Source organism: Ailuropoda melanoleuca, chromosome 13 (genome assembly GCF_002007445.2).
Source record: "Ailuropoda melanoleuca isolate Jingjing chromosome 13, ASM200744v2, whole genome shotgun sequence".
In the NCBI taxonomy this organism is placed as follows: Eukaryota; Metazoa; Chordata; class Mammalia; order Carnivora; family Ursidae; genus Ailuropoda; species Ailuropoda melanoleuca.
In genome coordinates this window covers 11290279-11311631 of record NC_048230.1, presented here as the reverse complement: position 1 = coordinate 11311631, position 21353 = coordinate 11290279, and the positions used below count along the sequence as shown (strand labels likewise).

Sequence of the window (21353 nt, the reverse complement as noted above, 5' to 3'; positions counted from 1 at the left end):
CCTGATTGAATTTAAAGTCTTCATCTACTAGACAAAAAAATCAATGTCTAAGGTATACAGCTAGAGTTGGCATTTCTCAAATATCTATCAAAGCATATTAGTATGATAAGCTGGACTTCAGATGACTTGACAAAGCTATTTAGAATCTAGAAACTGAAATAAGGCATATCTTATCTGTTCAGAACTGATTCTGTATTATTCTATGTTTTAACCGCTGATTAGAATTCAATTAATGTACTTATTCTTAAACTTGTAGTTTCTATTTTGCTGGAAAAGACTGGCGTAAGGGTAAAATGCAGTTGCCACGTTAGAAGGAATAAGATCAGATGAGGACTAAAGTGAAGCTGCTTGATTTTTCAGGAGCTGTCAACAACAACAACAACAACAGCTACTGGTGAAACTGTCCATAATATCCATTCCCTAACCTTTTAAACTATTAATTTGAAAGAGACATAAATACCACTTCATTGCAGTTGGGGTGGAGGAGGGCAATCTGGAGTATTATAAAAGAGTAAACATTTGCTCATAGGTTCAGTGGCTAGTGCAAATTGTTTGCCAAGCATGGATTATGGTAAGACCGAAAAAGACGTCTTCTAAAGAAGGTCTAAGTTAAAGGCCCTCACTTTGAATGTTTTACTTCTTTCCCATTCTTTGTTTTAGCTTATGTATATTGTGAGTCAGAAGCTCTTAGGGAATGGGCCGTGTTGAAATTTTGCTAATTTTAGGCACCTTTTTAAGAAGGATAAACAGAAAGGAGAAACACCTTTAAATGCAGAGGAGAGAATAACATCTCTTCAGTCATTCTTAAAATATTTTGTCCAGGTTTAAAATGAATTTCATGTCTAGAAAAGCAGGGATTCAGTTGTGTGTTGTTAGGATTTGTGATAGGTAAAGGGTAATGACAAGAATCAGTTTAAATTGATATTAATGTTAGCAAGGTGAGAGGAAATTGGCTTTCTCAGGTACTCTTGATTAGAATGTAAATCGATCCAAATCTTTCTAGCAATTTGGCAACATCTACTATTAAAACTTAGAAGCCGCATAGTCTTAGATTCTGCAATTCAACTTCTGGAAATTCTGTCTACAGATATACTCACATTTGTAAAGAGGATATATGTACTAGGATGTTAATTGCAACAATGTTTGTGATATTGAAACCCTTGAAACTAATGTTCGTCAACAGGTGATTGATTATACATTAAGTACACAAAATTGGCATATTATGTTAAAAAGAATAAGGTAGATCTATAAGCTGACATGAAAAGCAGTTTGAGCTATACTATTGAGTGAAAAAGAAATTGCAGATCAGTATGTAGACTATGAAAAAGGTGTATAGTGGGTATAGTTAAAGAAAACTGAAAGGATACACACCCCTATGGAATGAGACTGTGTGACTTTTACTTTATATACACTTTTTTTTACTGGTGGAAAAACATTTTTACATAGAATATATATTATTTTCATTAAAAATAAAGTGTTTAAAGTTTCATCTTCATTTACTCTAAAATACGTATATTTTAAAAATATAACACAGTGACCACATCCTCATATTTTGTCATTAGAAGGCAAAACAAGTACATAATATTCAGAAAAACACCCAATTCTCTTATTGTAGAGTCATGCTTCATACACTGTGGGCCTCATTTTGTGGTAATCAAGTTATACATAAATTAGGTGCTGTTGCATACCTTCTTTATTGTATTGACCTCCCTATGACATAAGCCTCTTTGTTAAGTTCTGAAGTGACTCTGCCCTATTCCTATGTTATTTCTCTGGGAGTACAAGCGGAATAACACTGTCATTTAGATTGCTCAACTGGAAGCAGAAATTACATGCCAATCTCCCATGCTTTAAATCTTCATATGGACAACTCTTTCACAGGCATGTAATTATAGTTAAAACAATGGTTCCCCAAGTGCAACCTAATGCTTAAAGTCAGGTGGCTGGCTGACTCTTCACTGGATTAAGTGAAATATAATGAAAGTGAACAAACTAAATGATTAATAGAATTCCTTTCAGCATGACAAGTAGACTTCAGATTTTCTACATCACCAAACTTAAGTACTGTGTCAATTTTAAATTATAGAAGGTTGTTTAACATTTGACTGCCTGATACTGTGTAATACAAACCAAAAGGCAGGTTTTAATCCCAGTTTAACATTTAGAATTCCCATCAGACATAACTATCTGCTTCAGTGCCTTCAATAATATGCTTAATTTAATTCAGACAAAGGAGAAATACTATTTCTTAGTTTGGTATTTCAAGTCACAATTTTGAGAAAAAAATTTTTTTTAAAGATTTTATTTATTTGACAGAGAGAGAGAGAGAGCCAGTGAGAGAGGGAACACAAGCAGGGGGAGTGGGAGAGGAAGAAGCAGGCTCCCAGTGGAGCAGGGAGCCCGATGCGGGGCTCCATCCCAGGACCCTGGGATCATGACCTGAGCCGAAAGCAGATGCTTAATGACTGAACCACCCAGGAGCCCCATCAAGAAGTGTTTAATCCATGGTAAACTCTGTGATGGGATGAAAATTTTTATGGCCTTATGGGAATGCAGGCCTGAAACCAAGGAGGAAATTTTAAAAGTTCCTGTATGTTAGTACTGCTCTCTCATTATAAAGTTTATAATCTATTCTTTCATCAGTATTTCATAATAATTTACTATTTCATGTGATAGATTAAGTTCAACTCTAGTCCCACCTTTCAAGTGGGGCAAGTAGTACAAAGAGCTAAAACAATTTGCTTCCAACTCCACTGTAAATCAAATGGGTATATTATCACTCAGGTCTGTCTTTTGTATATCAAGGTTGCCTTTAGGTATTGATTATCTGGGACAGTAATAATGCTCAGGTATGTTGCAGTTGACCTCTTGAGGGTCTTTTCCCCTACAGCTGAGCCCTTAAGATTCACTTCCCATTAATTATCTAACTGCAGGCTGAAGATGACAGAGTTGTTTTGTCTGGAGACTTCTGTCTATACCAAACTAATGATCTGGAAATTAAAGGCTTTGAAGTGTGTTCCCAACCCCCTTATTCATGGCCTTTTAGTAATGCAAGTAATCTGAGGTCTTAAAATTAACTGCCTCACGGTGAACTGGAAAGGGCAGCACAGTGACTAATGCCACGCTGCTAATCTGGTCTGCCAGGAAAGGTGAGTAGAGAAACAGGAGTATTGCCTTCTTTCTCTAGCAGGGCATATTATAATCTGTTGGCTTTAGGAACTAAAATCCTTTTGCTGGCTCTGAATTACCTAACTGGCACCTCCTGTCTAATCTAATACAAATGGTTATTTTTCAAAGTTATTTCCTTATCCAAAAGCTTTACACTGTGACTTTGAGGGTGAAGACTAACAAATTGAATAGACTTAAAAAGCAAGGAATTGAATATATGACTGTATATAGAATACAACTGTATATTGTGTGTATATATATATATGTGCAAAATACATACATTGTGTATATATACAACACACACACACACACACACACACACAGAGTTGACTTTTGAACAAGAGGGTCAGGGGCACCAATCCTCCTGTATAGGCAAAAATCCTTGTATAACTCCCCCAAAACTTTACTACTGTTGATTAACCAGAGATTTGCCAATAACGTAAACAGTTAACACATACATTGGATGCTATATGTTTTATATGCTGTATTCTTATAATAAGCTAGAGGAAAGAAAATGTTAAGAAAACCATAGGGAAAATACATTTACAGTATTATACTGTATTTATGGAAAAAATTCACATACAAGACGACCCCCGCCCCCAGCAGTTCAAATCTGTGTTCAACCATTAATTACACCACATCTATTCATCTCTCCATTGATGGACACTTGGGTTACTTCTGCATTTCGGCTATTGGGAATAATGTTCCATAAATATGGGTATATAAATATAGATATGTGTGTGTGTCCCTGCATTCAATTCTTTTGGATATATACTTACAAGTGGAGTCCTGGGTCATATAACAAATCTGGGAAATTCTGACACATGCTACAAGAGACAAACCTTGAGGACATTATGCTGTCAAATAAACCAGACAGGAAAGGAGAAATACCATATGATTCCACTCATGAGGTACATAAAAATGGTAAATTCTGTTAGTATTTTACAATAAAAAATATTTTTTTTGAAAGCAAGGCCTCCGTTGTCAATCTTGAAAGCCTCACATCTCTGGTGGGGGGCAATTCTTGGAGAGAAGCAAGTTAAGCCTTTGCACAGTAGCTTCCAGAGATTCTATACAAGAGGCAGGCTCAGAGCGGGAGGTGGGCTTGCGGACGTGAAAGGAAATATAGAGTCAACTGGGGTGCAGGGGGGAAACGGGATAACGTGAAAAGGAAGACATTCTAAACTTTTCACAAGGTTCATTTTCCTTAGGTATCTCCCACCAGGATTAAGAATCGTTTCGTCACAGGAAATCCTTGAGAGTCTCTTTCACAACTCCCTCCCAGCCAAAAATTTCCATAACGAAGTTTTTACCCTTCCCGCCCCTTCCTCTCACTGCGCCCCTCAGTCCCCGGTTCCCTAAGATTCGACCTAACATGGGGCCTGTCCAAGGACAGACCAGCCGCCAGTTGCTCCGGTCCCGCCCTTTAGACGCCAGAACGGGTGGGCGAGAGCCACGGAGCCGAGCGCCCCGGAAGTCGCCCTCTCAGGTGGGCGGAGGGTCCCGGGCCTTGCGGCTTCGGATTGGCGGGAAGCTGCGGGATGACGCGCTACGCGCGGGATCCGGCTCCTCCCCTACGCTCCTGCGCGCGGAGAGCGTGGGGCGGGGCGGAGTGTGTGGCCCCTGGTGGCCATTACCCGGAACAATCCCCGGCCTCGGGTCAGGTGTCCCTCGGCGGGGCCGGCGAGAGGGGGGAAGGGGGAGGGAAGAGGGCGTGAGGAGGAAAGGGAAGGGAGGAGAGAGGAGAAGGGCGGAGTAGGAGGGAGGGGAAGGGGCGGGGTGGAGCGGGTCACGTGATTCGGCATGGAGGCGGTGGCGGCGGCCGGGAGGAGCTGCCGGGGTAGAAGCCGCACTTGTTAGTGTGGGGGGAGGAGGGGGCTGGGGGACGCCGACACCGTCACCCAGGGACGCCGAGTCGGGGGGGGGGTGGGGGCGAGATCAGGCTCCGACCCCCGGCCGAGGGGATGAGGGGAGCATGGGCGCCAAGGAGTCACGGATCGGATTCCTCAGCTACGAGGAGGCGCTGAGGAGAGGTGAGGGGGGAGGGGTCTGGGCGAGCTGCGGGGGAGGCCAGCGACGGGCTGCCCCGAGGGTGGGTGACCGGGGAAGGGGAGGAGAGGTTGAGGGCGTGGGGCGCCAGAGGCGGAAGGGAAAGGAGGCCAGCGATGGGGAATATTATTGGGGAGAAGGGTCGGGTGGGAGCAGTGTTTGGGAATTGGGACCGTATGGAAGGGGGAGCAGCTTTCCCAGAGAGAGGGGTATCTGGTGCTGGTAGGGAAATGCCCGTGCTCTTTGTTGGCGTTGTTATTCTGGATGTGTCCAGGGAAGTCCTCTCCCCCTTTTCTTGGGTGGCACCAGCCCTTCCAGCCCCCCTTATCCTTTCCTGCCATTTTCTCATATCACTCCTTCATAAAACCCGACATCCTAAGCTCGTACCCAACAGCCTTGGTTGGAAGGGAGAGGGGAGGCGGGTGCAAAGCCCTCTTCTCCTTATGCTGCTGGAAGCCCTTTCCAATTGTAGTCTCTCCGCCTTTTCCGAGGGCCTTTGCTAGTCTCTAGGGGGCTTTCATCATCCACTCCGGCCACCCCCTCACCCTCTGAGCGACGGACTTTGATAAGAACGACCTGAAATTAAGTTGTATTTGAGGTGAGATGAGAATGGACAGCTGATGTTGCCACAAGACCTTGTCTTAGGTTTCATCTCCTTAGACGTTGGCCAGAGCCTTACATTGCACTTGATCCCCAGTTTTCACCCCCTCCTCCCCGTAAAATGGCATTCGGAAATCCAGCATTCTGATATTGTGTTATAGCTCCCTTTAGAGACCGGCCTTGCTGCCAGTCCTAGCCTGCTGCTTATTGGCTCTGATGCACACAGTGTTGTTAACAGCCCCAACCCCCTACCACTTACTTTGATACCGCTGTCCGTGATCACTAAAGCACACGCTAACTGGAAGTGTCTGTTGCACAGTTTATGGCCGTAATGTGACTTAATTTTTCATGACTGGGATTTGAGTATATGTGTGTGTGTATGTATGTATGCTTGTATTTCTTTTCGACATTTAATGGATTTTCTTGGTAAGAAGTGAAACATTTAAAGCAGGTTGGATGCTTGGCATTATTGTTAACAGGTTTCTAAGTCAAGAAACCAGCCATGCTCCAGGTGATGGTGTCAGTGGTTAAGGATACAAAATAAAAATTGGATTAAAAGACAGATATTCAAAATGAGGATTTTGTAGTGAACTCTGTTCGTATATAGGAAAAAAAATAAATTCAGAGGGATATCACGGGAAAATAGATACAGAATTTAGGTGTATTCATTGTGGCCTGGCCAGAATAACAAAAATATGCTTTTTCTGTCTTTTTTCCACCGAACAGTGTAATGATTGTTCTTATGGACAATCTCGCTTGAACTTTTTTCTCAATCTGAGAAATATTCCAAATTCTTGATGTGTTTCCAGCTCTAGTAGGCTAGTCATTTCCGGGATGCTGTTGAGCCTGACAGGTCTGGCCTCAATTAGGCAGTGGCTTACATGGCATGAAAGAGGACATCAGTCAGATTGGTTTACAGCTTCATGGTTCAGAAGTGTTCAGTTTCTTTAAGTTTGAGGGTGATGTAGCTCGCATTAAAGGAATTCTAAAATTTAACTTTTATTAAACTCTACCTTGCTTAGGCTCATATCGAACTAAGATTTTAGTACCTTTGTGAATATAAATGAAATTAGTAGTTGATGCATTTTAAACTGATTTGATTGGAGGTCTTTGTTCAGTTTATTACGAATTGTTTGCCTGTTGAATTTTAAAATGAATATTTGAAGAGGTAGCAAAAATATTTGTTAAAACCTTTTTAAACTATTCCTTGAATAAATTTATGTTTTATTAGTTTTGCTTCAGAGGAAAATAAAAGCAAAAGAGAGAAGCATGTTGATAAATAGTATTTCTAAATGTAAACCAGGAGCTTTTTTAAAAAAGTGGGTAATTCTTTTGAATGTTCCATTTACTGTAGTAAAGTTAGACTTTATTTTTAAAGATTTTTATTCATGTATTTGAGAGAGCATGCACACGAGCGGGGGTGGGGGGTAGGGGCAGAGGGAGAGGGAGAAGCAGACTCCCCACTGAGCAGGACCCTGAGATCATGACCCAAGCTGAAGACAGATGCTTAAAACGACTAAGCCGCCCAGGTGCCCCAAGTGTTAGATTTTACTATAAAACTTCTTTATTTATTTTTTAAGATTTTATTTATTTATTAGAGCGTGAGAGAGCATGAGAGGGGGACGAAGCAGAGGGAGAGGGAGAAGCAGACTTCCCGCTGAGCGGGGAGTCTGAGTCAGGGCTCCATCACTGGACCCTGGGATCACGACCTGAGCCAAAGGCAGAGGCTTAACCGACTGACCCACCCAAGTACTCCTACTACAGAACTTTTTACTAAAATGATAGAAAGAATTTATAAAGCTTTTGATAGAGCTAAAAAATGGTTTGGGAACTTTCGAGGGGCATGTCAAAAGCTAAAAAATGGTTTGGGAACTTTTGAGGGGTATGTGAAGAATCTAAATAGGTACTGAAACCTCTCTTCGTAAAGTCTTCCTTGTAAGGTGATTGGGGGTGGAGGGTAGGGAGAGGATTGGAAAAACGAGCTGTAGGTTACATGAATCACTATATAAGTAAAAAGCAAGCTTGATAAACTACTGAAATACCTACCCACTTGGCTTTAGTTAAAATTATTGAGCAGTAAATAATGCCTAACTGTAATTAGGTAATATTAAAAAAAAATAGCCAACTATATATTGCTGCAAACAAACATGGCATTGCAGGCAGTTTATCTTCTAAAATGGGGTCTTGGAAATGGAGTGTTATGTTAATGACTGATAAGGCTCACGGACCTAAGTGAAGGCCAGTCTAGTGACTTCTCATTTACATTGCAGAAGCTCTAGAAATTAGGACGATTGATTTTGCATGCTGTTTTAGCTAGACTGTATGTCAGTTATGTAAACATTAATAGTTTTCTGAAAGCATACCTTAAAATTTTTTAAGGTAGATGTATTAATGGTAGCTTTTATTTTTGGCCTCTTTATATCTATCTAGTCTTGAATAGAACACAAATAGGCTGTTCCTTGAAGGCTTGACCCTTGTTTAGATTGCATGTATTTTCTGAAGTGTGTCTCCTGTATTTCATGGATACTGAGAATTTAGCAGCTATGTTCATCTTTCTTCACTTCCTCTTGCATCCAAGTTTGTGGCTTGTGTATTCCTAAAAATATATTCTAAATGCATAGCATTAGAAAAAACATTGAATGAGGGGCGCCTGGGTAGCGCAGTCGTTAAGCGTCTGCCTTCGGCTCAGAGCGTGATCCCGGCGTTCTGGGATCGAGTCCCACATCGGGCTCCTCTGCTATGAGCCTGCTTCTTCCTCTCCCACTCCCCTGCTGTGTTCCCTCTCTCGCTGGCTGTCTCTCTGTCACATAAATAAATAAAATCTTTAAAAAAAAAAAAAATTGAATGAAAGATGAATTGCAGTTTAGAGTATTTCAGAACTCCAAGAAACCTTAAAAATCTCCAGTTCTTTATTCTCTCTTCCCTCTCCTCTCTCCTTTTCATCTTTCTGGAAACAGAATTATAAGGCTTCCCCCCTCCCCCCCAAGAATTGGCTGAATTAAAATTGTCCTTAGCTTTTAAACTGTGTTAATAAAATAAAGTGGGTGAATTTCTTCTAATCCCTTTAAGGAGAATTTGGCACTGATGTTAGACTAAGTAGTTGGGTGATGAAATATTTCATGTCAGAAATTATGCTGTGGTTTCACGTTTTTGAGTGCTCCTTTGCTCATTCATTCAGCAAATTTTTACCGAGTGCTGCCTGTGACTTAAGCACTGAAGAAACAGAGATAACTAAGACCCTCTCGGAGCGTGTAGGTTGGTCAGTCCACTGAAGTGTATATACCCTCAAGGTGTATGAAGGACAATGCGTGGGAGGTGGGAATAAAATACTAAAACTTTTTAAAGTTCTATTTTGTGTATGTTTGATAATGGACAATATTTTCAAAAAGTAGTATATCTGTATATTATTTATGAACGATTAACATATAGTATGTTAAATGCTGCAGCGCTATAAAAGGAAGTGCTATGGGGATGTAGAGTGTGTGTTGGTATATTGGCCTGAAAGTACCTAACACTGCTCATTTCATAGTATGTGCTCAATAGTTGTGTGTTAGAAAAGAATTTAATTTCCTTATCACTTAAAGGTTGTTGTCTTTGCTAGTGGAATAATTAAGTGTATAATAGTTGAAGATTCCAGTACTTTGCATTTTGCTTATTATCCACCAGCCCTCTTAACGCTCTAAAACATTGACTCCCCAACCAAGATTTTATTCACCAAGTTTCAGAGTATTAATATTAAAATTTCACTGATATTATACTGACTATGATGTAATGTTAGCTGGTTTAGCATAATATATCATTGTATAAATGAAAATTTAATTTCACACTCGTTACCTTCTGGGATGCACTATTCTCTCTTGTTAAAGCACTTATTTGCCTTTATCTGAATTTATTAAATTTACCAGTGAGCTCTCTGGCATTAGGGTGGGATTACAGGTTTTGGTTAAGCCATTTGCAAGTATACCTAACCAGCTGTTATATATAAAGGAGAAAAATGGGGCAGTTTTAAGTTAGTCTGCTTATATGTAGTCACCTAAGTAATTACCCAGGTGCTGTTCTTCATAATCTTCAGTTCGACACTCCATTTGGAGTGTCCATGACAAAGAGGAGATAAATACACCAGTGAACCCTGGATTTGGGAAGGATGAGCAGAATGAGGTGACATCACTTGATGGTTAATGGCCTCCCCATTTACCAAACTGGGCAGCTGTTGTTTGTTTTTTCTTGTTCATTGTTTGTCTTTGTGCTTGGTTAGAGAGACTTCACAGTGACAGCATTCAGGGTTGCCTTCCAGAAAGATGTGTAAGTACCTAGAACTGAGAATGTGGTGACCTGCTAATCGTGAGGTGTTTTCTCAGGATAAAGAGAAGATTTTTGGCCCTTGATTATATGGTAGGTCACAGGAAAAGTTAGAGCAGTGATTATTACTCTTGCTGTGACTGTAGGAAATCTGTTTTTGGATTTGAAGTACTAGAGATTAATGCTGAGAGCTGGATTAGAAGCTTTGATGTTAAACAGCTGCAGAGGTGTAGGGATTTTATTTATGAATTAAAAGTTGGTGGTTTGATTTGGGACAACATGGTTAGACCTAGAGGGTATTATGCTAAATGAAACAAGTCAGACAAAGGCAAATACCATATGATTTCATTTATATGGAACCTAAAAAACAAAACAAATGAATAAACCAACAGCAACAAAGAGCAACAAGCTCATAAATATAGAGAACAAATTAGTGGTTGCCAGAGAGGAGGAGGGTGGGGGAATGGGTGAAATAGGTAAAGGAGATTAAGAGGTACAAACTCCAGTTATAAAATAATTAAGTCTCGGGGATGGAAAGTACAGCACAGAGAATATAGTCAATAATATTGTAATAACTTTGTATGGTGGCAGATGCTAACTATACTAGTCATGGTGAGCATTTTGTAACGTATATAATTGTCAAATCAGCTAAAACTTAATGTTGTATGTCACCTATACTGCAATTAAAAAAATGATTGATGGTCTGATAATAGTATCGAGAAGACTTCAAACTCAGAGTTCTTTTCATACCATATCCAGAAAGCATGGCTTCTCTGTTCAGGGCTTTTTATGCTTCTGCTTTTACCCTTTGGGCTTTATAATTAATGTGTTTAAATTAAGCCAGTCTAAGGGTACCTGGCTGGGTCAGTCTTAGGACCATTGACTCTTGATGTTGGGGTTGTGAGTTCGAAGCCTATGTTGAGTGTAGATTGCTTAAATAAATAAATAAACAAAATCTGCTTTTAAAAAAATTAATAAATTGAGCCACTCCACCTCTTTCTGTATGTTAATAAATTCTCTTCTTCCTCTTATATAATAGTAAAGCTCTCTTGGAAGTCAAAGGTGCATAGTTAATTACTGACAAAAACCTGATAAAACTAGTAGTTCTAGATTTACTGTTAAAGTCAGAGACCTATCCATTAGAAGACCTCTATCTATTCAAAACTGAAGGCCTTCCTTTAACACCCTTCTAATTTAGGGATTTAGTGTTCATTAACATAAGGCTCTTTTTATTTCAGGGAAATCTCAAGTTTATCACTATCTTGTACACAAGGTTCAGAAAAATTGATATATCAAGACTTTGCTATAACATGGTTCTTGGAGTCCTTGATACTGGACTGCATTAACGGAAAACTGCTAAAATGAAGTTTTCCAGGGGCACCTGGGTGGCTTAGTCAGTTACACGTCTGCCTTTCCCTCAGGTTGTGATCCTGGGGTTTGGAGATTGAGCCCTGCATCTGGCCCTCTGCTCAGTGGGGAGCCTGCTTCTCCCTATTTCTCTGCCTGCTGCTCCCGGACCTGCTTGTACTCTCTCTGTCAAATAAATAAATAAATAAATAAATAAATAAATAAATAAATAAATAAATAAATAAAATCTTTAAAAAATAATAAAATGAAGTTTTACAGAGAAGTTCTCCAGCTTCTCTTTCATTTCCTTAAAGAAGTTAGATAGTTTCAGCATTGCAGCCCTTGAGGGAAGAGCCTTTTAAGGTTTGCTGTGGTTTCTTGCCTTTTTCTAATGGCTCATGAAAAGACTCTGAAGATATTCTATTATGAAAAGGACCCTTTTATCAAAGTAGTCCTCCCCTAGTCTTTTTTTTCACCATAGTAAATGGTACCACTATTGTAACATAGTTGCTAAAACCAAGAGTCGATAGACTTTCTCATTTCTTCCTTTTCCTTTGGCCATCTGACCTATCTTCTTATCCCCAGTTTGAGTTTGTCATTTAGTCCTGTTAGTTTGGTGTCGAGTCCAGTCTGTTAACTTCTCTTCGTCTCACTGCTACTACTCTAGTCCCAGCTGCATCATCTCTCGCTAAGATACTATGCAGCCGTTTTCTGGTTTCACACAGCAGCCAGTGTAATCCTAAAGTTCAAATCAGATCCTGTTACTCCTTTCCTCTCAGCCTGGAAAGGATGCCTACAAATTTTCACAGGTGTGGCTCATTGTTCATACCTGAAGTATGAGCTCTGATGGCTCCAGTGAGGCCTTCTTTTACTATTTTCTATGAAGTAGTCTGTCAGTATTGCACTATTCTGTATGGTTCATTCATAGCCTTTATCATAATGTATAATTAACATGTTTTTTGTCAGACGTGATGATGAATCTCCGGTGCCACGATAGGTATATTTTAAGTGCTAAGTAAATAGTGGATGGTTCGGTGAATGTATAAATGTAATAAATGATAGAAGATTTGGAGAACTTGCATAATGTTTGTAAGGTTGGAGGGTAAAGGATTGAGTACTGATAGGGATTGAGTAAACTAAACGATGTATTGATCTCAAGATTTCCTTTAATCAACTTAGAAAAACGTGCTAAACGTTTTGAATGATAGTTAAAAATGTTAAGAACCTTAAGTACAGTATATAATTTTGTCTGTTCAGATATTTAAGTTTAGATACCTAATTAAATTCCTGAGTAGACATTAAGAGACTAGTATGGCATTAAGTATTACGTTCATGAACACTTGAGAATGTCTTTTGGTAAAATACGATATTTAATAATTTTGCTCATGAAATGATTTACTTTTACACAATGATTTTCATGTACTTTTCATCTGTGATGACAAGTAACATCCTACTGCCAAATGTAAGGTTAGAGTTGCAAACTTTTTTGCTTAAAATGTTGTATAGTGTTACTTTGGAAGCTGAGAATAAAATCCATGTCAACATAGAGTGCTCTCATTGGTTCTAAATAGTCCATGTGATTTACAAATAAATTTTAGGGGCACCTGGCTGGCTCAGTTGGTAGAACAGGTGACTCTTGAACTCCGGGTTGTGAGTTTGAGCCCCACATTGGGCATAGAGCGCACTAAAAGAAAATTTAAAAATAAATAAATAAGTAAATAAAATTTTACGTATTGGGGTTTTTTGGGGGTTTTTTTGGTCCAAAGTTCTTTTTGTCTTATATTCCATGGCTAATGCTCCTCCCTCCCACCTTCATTAGTCTTTTAGTTTTAATTTTTACCACAGTGATGTATGTGCATAATTTAGAATCAAATAGTTCTACAGGGTTTGTTAGGAAAATAGTACTGTTTTCCTCTCTCCCTTGCCAGTTTTCCTCTACTTGCCAGTACTTTTAATATTTTAAATTTATTAATTTGGTCTTTACATTATGTCTCCAAATAACACATATATAGCGATACTTTTTTTTTTCCATTGAAGGAATATTTATTGGCATTCCGTTATTAAAGATTGGGGTTTAGCTCTTTATTTCACTGCTACCTGTCCTCCAGATACACACATGTGCTCCCTCTATAGTCCCATTTCCTCATCTTGGTGTGTGTGTGTGTGTGTGTGTGTGTATATATATATATTTTTTTTTTTAAGATTTTATTTATTTGTCTGTCGGAGAGAGAGCGAGCGCGAACACAAGCAGGGGGAGCAGCAGGCAGAGGCAGAGGGAGAAGCAGGCTCCACACTGAGCAAGGAGCCCGGGATCATGACCTGAGTGAAGGCAGACACACTTAACCGACTGAGCCATCCAGGCACCCTGCTATATATATTTTAAAATTTTGGTTAGATCATTGTTCAGTAATTACATAATTAGGTCTTTATAAATGCTTTTTCACAGCTAAGTGGTTTAATACAGTAGGATTACTTTTTCTTTCCTGTGTACTTGATTTCCTCCTAAATATTTCCTGTAATAATTGCTTTCTATTTTTTTGCTTAGGTTTCTGTTTACTGTAATTCAACCCCCAAAGTTCCTACCAGTTGTTAAATCTATCCGTATGTGTGTTTTTAGTTTAGTTTAGTTTAGTTTTTAAGAGAGATCTTATTTGAGAGAGAGCATGAGCCGGGAGGAGAGGGAGAAGCTTGGGGCTGGATCCCAGGACCTGAAGGCAGACACACTTTACCTCTTTATTTCAATGCTGCCTGTCCTCCAGATACACACATGTGCTCCGTCGATACTCCCATTTCCTCATCTTGGTATATGTTTTGTTTTGTTTTAAGATTTTATTTATTTGTTGGAGAGAGAGAGACAAGCAAGGGGAGCAGCTGGCAGAGGCAGAGGGAGAAGCATGCTCCCTGCTGAGCAAGGAGTGTGGGACTCAATCCCAGCACCCTGGGATCATGACCTGAGCTGAAGGCAGATGCTTAACGGACTGAGCCACCCAGGTGCCCCAACTCTATCCATATGTTAATACACATCAGATGTTAACTCAGTTCATTATATTGGAAAGTTTTCTTGGAGTCTTTTGGCCTGCTCCAATCTGTACCTATTGCCCTTGTACTTGAACCATAGTTGCCATCCTCGGATTTTCTTTCATTATTATCATGGAGATTTCCTTCACTGTTCTGTGTTGAAGCCCCTGTTTTCTGTATCCCTTGTTTCCTCTTTCTTGACTTACTGTGTTATTTTAGTGGAACTCATCCTTTAGTAGCTTCCTGAAGAAGGGTGCATGGGAGGTAAAGCTTTGAGACCTTTATTTTTGAGCTGGTGCCCTCTTACCTTAAATTAATTCTTGTATCTCTGTTCTTCTCTTCAGTTTCCAGGAGGCTCTCTATGTGTTGTGTTTTTTTTTTTTTACCAAGTAATTATTCTGAAGTTCCTTTTTAGTAATTCTTATACTTGATCTCTGGTCATGTGGGTCTTAATTTAAGACTTAGGGCAGATTCATTGCATGGTCGGTTAGAAACTGGAGTAGGAGGAAGACATTGCCCTAGAATGTAGTTTTCCTGATCATGTACCACTAGATTCTAAAACTCCCTGACGGTGGGGGCATGTCTGTTTGTTCATTGCTATATTTCTAGCAACTGCATGTTTTTTGTGCTATGTTAGCTACTCAGTACATGTTTATAGAATGACTGAATTGCATATCAAAGCAGTCTTTTCTAAAAACCAGATTATACTTTTATTTATTTATTTATTTTTAAAAAAGATTTTATTTATTTATTTGACAGAGACAGAGACAGCCAGCGAGAGAGGGAACACAAGCAGGGGGAGTGGGAGAGGAAGAAGCAGACTCATAGCAGAGGAGCCTGATGTGGGGCTCGATCCCATAACGCTGGGATCACGCCCTGAGCCGAAGGCAGATGCTTAACCGCTGTGCCACCCAGGCGCCCCCAGATTATACTTTTAGAGAAAAGTTGGTTCAGGATAAATGTGTGCTCATGGGTATATGCCCTGAGGCTTAAAACTCGTATTTTTATATCTGTGTACATAGATTTAAATGTATCTTTTGCCTTTAAAAGTTGTTAGTTGTGTTACAATGTTATTGTGTCATGTTTGGCTCTGCTTTAAAGTTGGTTCTGGAATCTGTTGGTGAGCAGCTGAGGTAGGAAGCTGTGGTGGGATTAGAACAGTTGTTTGATTAATAAATTTGGTTTAGAGATTATTTAGTTTATGCAAGCATCCATAAATGAAATCTTTCACTGTATGGAGTTTTATAGATCAGAAGTTATTCTTTGTCAGATGCTGAGGTAAGAATACCTCTTTACATCTAATTATGGAAGGACAAGAAATTGTTCATTCTTTATAGGTTTAGAGGTATAGTAAGGAGTAATTGAATGGTGGAAGCATTTTTTTATTGTTACATCACTGGTACCATATAGATATAAATTGAAGTTGACAGAAGATTGCCAGGCGAATATATTTAATTGACTGAGCCACCCAAGTGCCCGTCAAGCAAATATATTTAAATAATGAAAGAAATAGGATATCAGTTGAATGAACACTTGGCAGTAAATAACATCTTATAGAAAAATGTTTCATTTTGAGTGGAGCATACTTTTTTATATTATTTCAGCAGAGTCCCAAGCTAAATAACTTATTTTTGCACAGATCTGCTTGTATATTGCATGGGCCCAAGCCAGAAATGTGGTTATCAGTTGAGGCTCTTTGTTTTCTCTGTTCACATTTAATTGATCACTTTGGTGCTACCTTTATTATCTTTTGTTTCTTCTCCATCTTTAAAGTCATTGCCTAGGAAAGGCCTTCATCTGTCCTCTGGACTATTATTAGTTTGCTACCTTTTCAATCCATTCTTCATATTTCCACCAGAATAACCTTTCTGAAATATACGTCTGTTCATTTTATTCAGATGCTCATCAGTGGAAGAAGGTACCCAACACCCTGTGATTTGAAGTTGGTCTTTAGTGTGGGAAGCCCTGGCAGTTTCTGTGTTTTGGCCCCTGCCCGAACACTCTGTGCCTTTTAAATGCTGCTTTCAGATCTTGGAATGCCTTCCTTTATTACTTAACACTCACTGAAGTGCACAAATGATGCTGTATAGCTTGATGAAATTTTAGCTATGTACTCAAGCAGCCACCATGCAAAACCAAGATAGAGAGCATTTCCAGCACTCCTATAGGCTCTCTCTTGCCCTCTCCAGGTTGATACTGTCCCTCAGAGGTAACCGTTGTTCTGACTTCTGTTCCTGTAGATTAGTTTCACCTATTTTTGAGTCTTCTATAAATAAAATCATAAAATATTTACTTTTTATGTGTGTGCTTGCTGAACTCATTTTTTTTAATGAGATGTGAACTCATTTTTAAGACCAAATTTTATTTATTTTTTATTTTTAAAGATTTTATTTATTTATTTGACAGAGAGACAGCTAGCGAGAGAGGGAACACAAGCTCGGGGAGTGGGAGAGGAAGAAGCAGGGAGCCCGATACGGGGCTCGATCCCAGGACCCTGGGATCACACCCTGAGCCAAAGGCAGACACTTAACGACTGAGCCACATAGGCGCCCCTAAGACCATATTTTAAGGCTTTTCTTCATGAAGTAAATTCCTGAAAAGATTACTAGTATCTTGAAATTAGGGCAATTGTATTATTTTTATTTCCAGAAGCAGGTGTAGTGACTGGCATGGAGTACATGCTTATTGATGAATTGACGTGCATCCTGATCCCTGAACTGTCTGCTTCACTGGATCCTCATCCATCAAAACTAAGCCCAGGCATCAAGTCCGCTCAGTAGTCTTCCCTGATATCACTCCTACTTTTCCTCCCCCTTTCTGCTGTAACACACTTTTATCGTACTGGTTATCCCACTGCATTATAGCTGATAGTTTAATTGGCTGTGTGTTTTATGTGAGTTCTGAAATCCTTGAGAATCTGGGACCTAGAAGGTAATTGGCAGGGCTTATTAAAATGTTGATTGAATGAATGGGACAACTTAGTGCCCTTTGAATAGATAGAAAGCTGACAGAATAAAACTAGTAGTGATAATCTGGTACATTGTATTTTTACAGGGTAAATTATAGTTGTTCCATGACATTTATACAAATATTCCAAATGTTCCAGGAATAGAAACATTTAAAATTTAGGTTAAAAAGAATACCTGCTGACCCTAAGCTAAAATTACCTGAATCCATGAAGCACTTGGTAGAAAATATGAAGGAAAAAGGAAACACAATCTCATATGCAATGACTTGCAGATTTGTAATTTGTTATAATTGGCAGCTTTGATTAAATTTAGTGCTGACATTTTGCAGGTGAGCCTTGATTTGATTGGTTTTGAGACAAATTTTTCATAAATAGCAAATACTTACTGGTGTGAATAGGAAAACATGGTAAAATCCTGGCAAAATTCCATGCAATTTTTGGAACTTTTTTCAAATAATTAACGTAATTTAGTGTGTACTTCTACTTACTTTTTCTTTTTCAGAGAGTGCCCATGGGCACGTGAGGCAGGGTGGGGAATGGGGAAGGGGCAGAGGGAGAGAGAGAGAATCCCAAGCAGGCCCATGCCCAGCATGGAACCCAACGTGGGGCTTGATCTCACAACCCACAGACCTGAGCCAAAATCAAGAGTTGGATGCTTAACTGACTGAGCCATCCAGGTGCCCTTCTACTTTAAATTTTTTAATATCTAAAATGTGGGCCAATTGGTTTGTTCTCTTCATTTTGTATTTCTGTGATTTCTCTTAGTGGAGTGACTTTTTCTCTACCTTCATCTATTCTAATTTTATATCGTACAAAGTGTTGAGCAGGCAAAATGAAGCTAGATGATGAAGGGTTCATTTTCATTTGATTTTACTCATCTTTCTGGACTTGTAGATTTTGCCTGGATCTTCTCTGGAACATTCCTGGACTATAGAGCACTTACCTCCTTTGAATTCCTATGACTCTTATCCTTGGTATTTGAATATTTTTACAAACATATGGTATTGTTTTATGTGTATTAATTTAATTTCTCCACTTGATTTTAAGTTTCTTGAGGAGAAATCTTTTTTTTTTTTTTAAACCACTTTGCATTGTTTTAAGTACAAATAGGTGTTCAGCATATGCTTGATGATGGAGAGAACCAGATGGTTAGTCAGTTGGTGCCTTTATATAATTGTGGTGTGTTGCTTTTTAAAATTAAGTTATCTTATTAAGTTTTCTTTTAAGAAACATCTTTTAACTTTCATTTTCATGTTTTTTTCTGAGTGTTTAACATGTGGCTCATATCTCAAACTCCCAATTTGCAAGTTTATAGGAATGTGACTGAAAGTTAAAATTATAGGTCCAAGAGAACTGCATGACATGGCAGTTCTATATATGCTAGAAGAATTTATTAGAAGTTAGACATTTGTAGGTTGGAAAGGAGTTTAGGAGACTTTTGCTTATCTTACATATTTGTGTCAGTTTGAGGGTTTGACAATGCACCCAAGATGATGACTACTTAACAGTATCTCTTGTGATTTTAGTATTGACAAATAAGTAAATATGCTTTTTATCATATATATGAGAGAGAAAGCAAAAATTGGACTAAGTTATGATTTCTGATTGTGATAGGAGTATCACCTTATGATCAGTATTTTATTTTCAACCATATGTGTTAGGATTGTTGTAAGGGACTTACGAAATATTTCATGTGAATTTTTGTCTGATCTTCACAAGCTTAGGTACATATATATAGTTTTATTTTCTGGTTTTAGCAGTTTATTATTGTGGTTAAACTATACATAAGATGAAATTTATTGTTTGAGCTATTTTATTTTATTTTCCTTAAGATTTTACTTTTAAGTAATCTCCATACCCAGCATGGGGCTTGAACTCACAACCCTGAGATCATGAGTTGCATGCTCCACTGACTGAGCCAGCCAGGCGTCCCTGAACCATTTTAAATTGTATAATGCAATGTCATTAAGTACATTCATAACATTATGCAGTCATCACCAATATTCATTTCCAGAACTTGTCATCCCAAACAGAAATTGTGTAGTCCCTAAATGACTCCCCATTTTCCCTTCCCCCCAGTCCCCGGTAACCTCCATTCTACTTTTTTCTTTGAATTTGCCTATTTTAGGTACCTCATATAAGTAGAATCATGCAATATTTATCCTTTCGTGTCTTTTTTCATTTAGCATAATGTTTTCAAGGTTCATCCATGTTGTAGCATGTGGCAGAATTTCATTCCTTCTTCTGGCTGAATACTGTGTATATACCACATTTTGTTTATTCATTCATCTGTTAATGGACATTTAGATTGTTTTCACCTTTTTGCTCTTGTGAATAATGCTGCTATGAATATTGACATACAAAGATCCGAGTCCCTGCTTTCAGTTCTTTTAAGTGTATACCTAGGAGTAGAATTGCTGGTTCATATGGTAACTTGATGTTTAACAGTTTGAGGAACTACCAAGCTGTTTTCCAAAGTGGCTGCACTATTTTACACTACTACCTGTCATGTATGAGGGTTTTGATTTTTCCACATCCTTGACTGCACTTGTTATATTTGTTATTTAAGCCATCCTAGTGGTTGTGAAATCTCACTGTAGTTTTGATTTTTGTTTCTTTAATGGCTAGTGATGTTGAGCATGTTTTCCTGTGCTCGATTATATAGAAGTTATGTTTACACTATACTGTAGTCTGTTAAGTGTGAAATAGCATTATGTCTAAAAAAGCAATATATGTACCTTAGTTTAAAAAATACATTATTATTTATTTATTTTTTAAAGATTTATTTATTTTAGAGAGAGTGTGTGTGTGTGCACATGTGTTCGAGTGAGTGGGGGAGGGGCAGAGGGAGAGACTCTTCTTGCAGACTCCCTGCTGAGTGTGGAGCCTGGCATGGGGCTCGATCCATGACCCCTGAAATCATGACCTGAGCTAAAAACAAGAGTCAGACGCTTAACCAACTAAGCCATCCTGTTTCCCCCAAAAACACTTTATTTAAAAAAAATGCTAACCATCTCTGAGCTTTCAGTGAGTTGGAATCTTTTTGCTGGTGGAGGGTCTTGCCTTGGTGTTGATTGCTTCTGGCTGTTCAGGGTTGTGGTTGCTAAAAGTTGGGGTGGGTATGGCAATTTCTTAAAATAAGACTGCGGTGAAGTTTGCTGCATTGATTGATTCTTCCTTTCACAATTTCTCTGTAACATGTGATGCTGTTTGATAGCATTTTACTTCCAGTAGAACTTTCAAAATTGGAAGTCAGTCTTCTCAAACCCTACTGCTGCTTTATCACCTAAGTTTATATTCTAAATCCTTTGTTGTCATTTCAACAATCTTTTTTTATAGTTTATTATTATTTTTTTGCAAATAATCTCTACAGCCAGTGTGGGGCTTGAACTCATGACCCCAAAATCAAGAGTTGCATGCTCTTCTGACTGAGCCAGCCAAGCACCCCTCAACAGTCTTCACAGCATCTTTATGAGGAGTGTATTCCATCCCAGGAAACCACTTTCTTTGCTCATTAATAAAAAATAACTGCTCAACTGTTAAACTTTTATCATGAGATTGCAGTAATTCAGTTACATCTTCAGGCTCCACTTCTGATTCTGGTTCTTTTGCTATTTCCACCACATCTGCAGTTTCTCCACTGAACTCTTGAACCCCTCAGGTCATCCATGAAGGTTGGAATCAGCTTTTTCCAAACTCCTGTTAATGTTGATATTTTGACCCATTCCCGTGAATCACAGATGTTCTTAATGGCATCTAGAATGGTGAATCCTTTCCAGAAGGTTTTCAATTTTCTTTGCCCAGATCCATCAGAGGAATCACTTTCTGTGGCAACTATAGTCTTACAAAATTTATTTTTTCTTTTATTTAATTTATTTCTTTTTTTAGAGAGAGCGAGAGCATG

The 21353-nt window shown here is 38.8% G+C and overlaps 1 protein-coding gene across 1 annotated transcript in view; it reads left to right on the top strand.

Annotated features, from left to right (window-relative positions):
- Window positions 1-4966: 4966 nt before the first annotated feature.
- USP32 (ubiquitin specific peptidase 32) overlaps window positions 4967-21353 on the top strand; it is a 193204-nt gene continuing 176817 nt past the window's right edge. The window contains exon 1 of the mRNA XM_034640660.1: window positions 4967-5201. Within this exon, the coding sequence (XP_034496551.1) occupies window positions 5144-5201 (58 nt within the window). The 5' untranslated portion in view covers window positions 4967-5143. The remainder of the gene's footprint in view (window positions 5202-21353) is intronic.